The following is a 6,882-nucleotide window of genomic DNA, read 5'->3' on the forward strand; positions in this document are numbered from 1 at the left end:
AAGGTTCCCTAAAGCTGTAAAGACAGTTTTCAGCCTGCCTCCCAGTTACACAATAGGAAAAGAGAGTCTCTCTCATCAATTCAGCACCCACGGTAAGCCAGGCTCATGTCACCCGTGCATCTGTCAGACATATGAGTTATTGCCTTCTGGGCCTTCTTTTCTTACAGGGGGATATGAATTTTAGCCAAGGTGTATCTGACACACAAAACAATCTTCTGGGGCTGGAGCAACAGCAGGTAGGGTGTTTGCTTTGCACGCAGCTGACCTGGGTTTAATCCCCAGCATCCCATATGGTCCCCCAATCACCGATCACCGCCAGAAGTAATTCCTAAGTGCAGAGCCAGGCGTAACCCCTGAGACTCACAGGATATGACCAAAACAACAACAACAACCTTCTTCCTGGAATTTGTGACCCTCCTGGATACAAAGGTCCAAAGAGGGCATTTTTGGAATAGAGAGAACTGGAATGAGATATAAAATTCAAAGATATTAAGTCATAACCTGAAAAAAAGAAGTGGGGGGGGCGGAGCGATAGCACAGTGGGTAAGAGCGTTTGCCTTGCACGCGGCTGACCCGGGTTCAATTCCCAATTCCCAGCATCCCATATGGTCCCCCGAGCACCACCAGGAGTAATTGCTGAGTGCATGAGCCAGGAGTGACCCCTGTGCATCACCAGGTATGACCCAAAAAGCAAAAAAAAAAAAAAAGTCATAACCCGAACACTGAACACTGTCCCCACCCAGCCATCAAAGTACATCCTTGAGTTCAGGATCCATTTTTTAGGAAACAAACTTTTAAATTTGTTTTTGTTTGGGGTTTTTTTGGGGGGTGGAGGGTGGGGATTGCTGGCCAGGCTCAGAGCTCACTCCTGGATAATCAATAATCACTCCGGGTGGTGTTCGGGACCATATGGGGTGCCAGAGATTGAATCCTCGTCAACTGCGTGGAAGGCAAGTGCCTTACCCACTATACTATTTCACTGGCTGCAGGAACAAACTTTTTTTTTTTAATTTTGGGGTCACACCCAGCAATGCTCAGGAGTTACTCTTGGCTCTGTGCTCAGGAATTACTTCTGGCAGTGCTCTGAAGACCATATGGGATGCCAGGAATCGAACCCTAGTCAGCCTCATGCAAGGCAAATACCCTACCCTCTATACTATTGTGTTGGTCCAGGAACAAAAAATTATTTTTTGCTTTTTTTTTGGGGGGGGTCACACCCAGCGATGTTCAGGAGTTAATCCTGGTTCTACACTCAGGAATTACTCCTGGCAGTGTTTAGGGGACTATATGGGATGCCAGGGATTGATCCTGGGTCGACTGTGTGCAAGGCAAACACCCTACCCGCTGTACTATTGCTTTGGCCCAGGAACAAATTTTTTTTTTCAGGAACAAAATTTTTTAAGAAAATAATTTCTGGAGGCAGGAGAGATAGCACAGTGAGTAAGACGATCGCCTTGCTTGTGGATGACCCAGACTTGATCCCCAGCACCCAACATGGCCCCCCAAGCCCTAGCAAAAGTGATCCCTGAATGCAGAGCCAGAAGTAAGCTCTGAGCATCACTGGGGTGACCCCAAAACAATAAACAAAAAGGTTATATAGTGGGTATGGGAGAGGAGACCTTTGGAGCCTAGCCACAGCCGTGCTCAAGGCTCGTTCAGACGAGCCTCATGCATGAAGGAACCGGCAGAGGAACCCAGGTGTGTGGGACCCGGGGCTTAGACCTCCAAGCCTGCTTGGATCGGGACTGGGCCTCCTCCGCCCAGATTTCCCATCTCCCAGTAGCTAGGCGGTCACACCCAGGGACTGCCCCCAGCGCCCGTGTAATCCTGTGAACGGCCAGCATCCAGAGACTTAAAAGCCAGCTCCTGGTATCTTACAGCCTACTTCTCCCTCTGGGAGAACCTGGCAAACTACTGGGAGTTTCCTACCCACATGGGAGAGCCTGGCAAGGTCCCCATGATGTATTAATATGCCAAAACCAGTAACAAGCTGGGTCTCATTCCTCTGACCCTGAAAGAGCCTCCAGTACGGCATCGTTCGAAGGATGAGTAGAGAGAGGCTTCTAAAATCTCAGGGCTTGGACGAATGGAGATGTTACTGAGACCGCTCGAGAAATTTGACGATCAAAGGGCTGATGATGATGATGATGATAATGATGATGATGATGATGATGATGATGGGAGAGGAGGGATGACACTGGGACAATAGTGGGGGGGAAGCTGATGCTGATGAGGGTGTAGGACTGGAAGGGTTGTGGGGTTTTGGGGGATTTTGTTTTCTTTTGTTTTGTTTAGTCTTTTTTTTTTTTTTGAGCCGCACCTGGTGGTATGTAGGGCTTATTTCTTGCAATGTGGCCTGGGATCACTCCCGATGAGCATGGGAGACCATCTGGGGTGCCAAGGAGCCAACCCATGTCGGCCACATGCATCGAGAGCACTCCGCCCCGCTGTACTACCTCGCCCCTAATAAGCAGTTTCATCCAAACGGACAAGCTCTAGTCTCCTGGACGATGTAACAATCCTCTGGGAAGTGAAGCTTCCTCAGCTGGGCTGCGGAAGTGCATTTGGAGTATAAGCTGTTCTAGGAAGAGGGTGGGAAGAAAGCCAGTCTCCAGCTCCGGGGTGTGGCACTAAGTCATGCACTTAGCTGGGGAGAAGGCACAGGTGTAGAGCTCAAGGGCGGTTTTGTTTGGGGTGATGGAGTGCTGACCTTGTTAATCTAGTGGACAGACAGGATGGAAGGACAGAGGCTTAGGGAGAGATCTAAAGGAGATACCACATCACTTGAAGACTTAATACTAAGGCTAATTGTCTAATAGGGGTGAAATGGACAAGCCCCATGACAGTGCAGTGGAGATTTTCCTTGGCAAGAAGTTGGGATTTATGAGAAAGGAGGGGAGAGGAGTGGGTGTGACTTTTAGAGCGCCGAAAGAACTGTGTTCAGGACAGGAGGGCACAGGAAAGCCCGAGTGGGTACAAAGCACATTTCACAAGCCAGCGAGGTGGGGTAGTTTACTAGCTTCCGAAGAGTTAGAAAAGTGCGCAGGTGAGGCTGGAGGAAGCGTGCAGACACCCCACCGAGCAGGCACGCAGGCGCGGGGTGGCCCGGGTCCCTGGGAGGGGCCGCGGCCACAGCCCAGCGGGTTCCGCACAGCTGGGCCTCTATGGCACCACCCCCGGGAGCAGGTGGCAGCGCCCGCGCGGGCAGCCAGGCCGGCGGCGGGCGCGGGCCGGCGGGGGCGCGCACGAGGAGGCCGGCGCGGGGCCGGCGGCGCGTCCGGCCTCCAGGAGCGGGGGGCGGGTCGCAGCGAGCGGGCCTCCGCGCGGCCCCGGGCACGCACGCGCAGACGGGCCGCGGGGCCCCAAGGCTCAGAGGAGGGGGAGCGAGAAAGGGGGGGTTGTGTGGAACGTATTTCCGCTCTGGCGGACAAATAATACCGGCCAAAGGGGAGGCCGGCCCGTCCGGCCCTTTAACCGCGTGGGGGGAGGCCGAGGAAGAAAGGGGGGTCGGGCCGGGGGACTCCTGCTCCTTTAAGTCCTTCCCCTCTTCCTCCGCCCGAGGCCTGGGCGCCGCCGCGCGCGGGGCCTGCGACACTCGGCACGAGCCGCCCCCGCCCCTCCCCCCGCCGCCCACGCGGAGCCGGCTCCGCGCGCGCGCCCCGTGCACCCCCGCGCCTGCGCGCTGCCCAGGCCCTGCCCGTGCGTGGGGGCGCCGCCGGCCCTGGGGGGGTGGGGGACGAGGGGGGGGAAAAAAAACAGCGCGCGGAACCGGGCCAGGTGAGAGGCGCGTGCACTCTGGGTCGTGGGCCTGGGGGGGCGTGCCACGGAGTTTGGGGCTGGGAGGGGGGCGTGCACGGTGCGTGCTGGCGGCGGGGAGGAGGGGGGGAGAGAACGTGAAAGGCGCGTGCAAACGTGCAAGGGGGGGGCGGAGGAATGAGGAGCGGGGAAAGGGGGCGGGGTGAGAAGAGGCTGTGGAACCCGGGCCACCCCAAACCCGGAGCCTCGGGCCTTGGCTGGCCCCTTCCTCCGACCTTTTCCCGCGGGCGCGCGGGCTCCCCCATCCTCGCGGGCGGTCGGGCTGGGGGGTGTGGACGCCGCTGCCCCGCCCCCGGGAGCCACGCCTCCCTCTCCGAGGGCCCAAGCCTCCCGAGGACCTTGGGGAAACTGAGGACGGGGGTCTTAAGGCTGGGGGGGGTTTATTCTGGGGGAAGAGGGGGAGGTCGGGCAAGAATGAGGGAGTGGGGGCGTGAACCTCGGCTTCAGAGAACCGGAGACCTTTGTCTCTGAACGGCTTCCTTCCCAACTAGGGTAGCCCACCCCCGCCACAATGGCCTCTGGGGTGGAAGTGCTGCGTTTCCAGCTGCCTGGCCACGAGGCTGCGACGCTGCGGAACATGAACCAGCTCCGTGCAGAGGAGCGGTTCTGCGACGTGACCATTGTGGCCGACAGCCTCAAGTTCCGCGGCCACAAGGTCATCCTGGCCGCCTGCTCACCGTTCCTGCGGGACCAGTTCCTGCTGAATCCCAGCTCCGAGCTGCAGGTCTCCCTGATGCACAGCGCCCGCATCGTGGCCGACCTGCTCCTCTCCTGCTACACGGGCGCCCTGGAATTTGCTGTCAGGGACATCGTCAACTACCTGACGGCCGCCTCCTACCTCCAGATGGAGCACGTGGTGGAGAAGTGCCGGAACGCCCTCAGCCAGTTCATTGAGCCCAAAATCGGCCTCAAAGAGGACGGGGTCAGCGACGCCAGCCTCGTGAGCAGCGTGGGCGCCACAAAGTCCCTGCTGCCGCCGGCCAGGACCCCAAAGCCAGCCCCCAAGCCCCCGCCCCCGCCCCCTCTGCCCCCTCCGCTCCTGCGGCCCGTGAAACTGGAGTTCCCGCTGGATGAGGACCTGGAGCTGAAGGCCGAGGAAGAGGACGAGGACGAGGACGAGGACGTGTCCGACATCTGCATCGTCAAGGTGGAGTCGGCCCTGGAGGTGGCCCACCGGCTCAAGCCCCCCGGAGGCCTGGGCGGCGGGCTGAGCATTGGCGGTGCGGTGGGCGGCCACCTCGGGGAGCTGGCCCAGAGCACTGTGCCCCCCAGCGCCGTTGCCCCGCCGCAGGGGGTCGTGAAGGCCTGCTACAGCCTGTCCGAGGACGCCGAAGGGGAGGGCCTGCTGTTGATCCCCGGGGGCCGCGCCAGCGTGGGGGCCACCTCGGGCCTGGTGGAGGCGGCCGCGGCGGCCATGGCTGCCCGGGGGGCGGGGGGCAGCCTGGGGACAGGGGGCGCCCGGGGCCCCCTGCCCGGGGGTTTCTCCAGCGGAAACCCCCTCAAGAACATCAAGTGCACCAAGTGCCCGGAAGTGTTCCAAGGCGTGGAGAAGCTGGTCTTCCACATGCGGGCGCAGCACTTCATCTTCATGTGCCCGCGCTGCGGCAAGCAGTTCAACCACAGCAGCAACCTCAACCGCCACATGAACGTGCACCGCGGCGTGAAGTCGCACTCGTGCGGCATCTGCGGCAAGTGCTTCACGCAGAAGTCCACGCTGCACGACCACCTCAACCTCCACTCGGGGGCGCGGCCCTACCGCTGCTCCTACTGCGACGTGCGCTTCGCCCACAAGCCCGCCATCCGGCGCCACCTCAAGGAGCAGCACGGCAAGACCACGGCCGAGAACGTGCTGGAGGCCAGCGTGGCCGAGATCAACGTCCTCATCCGCTAGCACGGCGTGGGGAGCGGGGCGTGGGGGTCCCCTGGCCCAGGAGACTCGGGGGAGGGCGGTGAGGGGCGTTTGGGCGGGGACGGGCAGGTACGGTTTGGAGAACCTGAGCAGGTATATCCGGAGTGAAGAATTCCTTGGAGAGAAGATCTTGCCTCGTCTAAAAAAAAAAAAAAGAGGGGGGTAGGGAGGAAGAGAAGTTTTTGGGGGTTGTGGGTGTGTGGGTGTGGGTGTGAAGGTCAAGGGAATTTGGGGTCCGGAGGAAGAAGATCCCCTCTTAGAAGTGCATGGCCGTGTGGAGGGAGGGAAAGGGGGTCCTGTAGAATGAGGGGGTGACACTGGGATAAAATGCTGCCTTCCCGGCCCGGGAGAGCTTTCTTGAGGTGGGGGTGGGGGGGGTGGGAGTTGGGAGGGGCTTTGGCTGGAGGGGACTTACAGGTTCCTGCTTAGAGTAGATCCTCGGAAGAGGGTGTGGTAGTTGGGGGAAGGAACCCCAGAAAAAGGAAGGGAGGAAGTTCTTGCATGCTGGGGGGAGTGGGACTGTGTACAGGGCTGGCAGAAAATCTAGGGAGCACAAAGGCGCCAGGTAAGAGAGCCTGGGGGTGAGATCCTGGGTAGGTAAGGGGAAACGGGGTAAGTAGCAAGAACTATGAGTAGTGGCGGGGTGGGGGGATGGGCACTTAGCCGAGAGGACACTTGAAGGGCTTTGGGTGGAGGGGGGAAAGGAGTAGAGACTTATACAGTATTTTTTAAGGAAACAAAACGTATTTTTTAGGATTTTTTCCTGGAGTTTGGGGGTTTTAGTTTTTCTGCTTTTGTTTTCCACAAAATAAAAAAAAAAGTTGTTTTTTTTTTCTTTACACCGTCTGGCAACTGCGTATATATGAGTCTCCCACCCAGACACCATCTCCCTTCATGTACCTAATACCTAGAGGTCACGGCCAGTGTAGACCAGTGCTGAAGGAGCCTAGGCGATGGAAGAAGAGTGACTAGGGGGCTGCTCTGGCCAGGAGCCCTCGCAGTTCTGCCAACTCTACACCTGGCACACAGCTCACAATCATGATTGTCTGGCAGTACCAGCACCCTCTGACCTGCGCTTCTCAGGGACGCGGCGGGGCGGGGCCTGGGACGGGCAGAGTTCGTTGTTGAACCATTTGGAGTGGGGGGGGGGGAAGGCT

At 58.8% G+C, this 6,882-nt stretch overlaps 1 protein-coding gene across 1 annotated transcript; it reads left to right on the plus strand.

The window, feature by feature from the left end:
- Nucleotides 1-3,415: 3,415 nt before the first annotated feature.
- ZBTB12 (zinc finger and BTB domain containing 12) lies at nt 3,416-6,719 on the plus strand. The gene is made up of 2 exons (XM_055126363.1): nt 3,416-3,777; nt 4,308-6,719. The coding sequence occupies exon 2, from the start codon at nt 4,328-4,330 to the stop codon at nt 5,705-5,707; it is 1,380 nt and encodes a 459-aa protein (XP_054982338.1). The 5' UTR covers nt 3,416-3,777; nt 4,308-4,327; the 3' UTR covers nt 5,708-6,719.
- The last annotated feature ends 163 nt before the right edge of the window (nt 6,720-6,882 follow it).

Source organism: Sorex araneus, chromosome 2 (genome assembly GCF_027595985.1).
Source record: "Sorex araneus isolate mSorAra2 chromosome 2, mSorAra2.pri, whole genome shotgun sequence".
Lineage (NCBI taxonomy): Eukaryota > Metazoa > Chordata > Mammalia > Eulipotyphla > Soricidae > Sorex > Sorex araneus.

What these genes read in the sequence shown, in the direction of transcription:
- ZBTB12 (XM_055126363.1), top strand. Translation starts at nt 4,328, where the DNA reads ATGGCCTCTGGGGTGGAAGTGCTGCGTTTCCAGCTGCCTGGCCACGAG.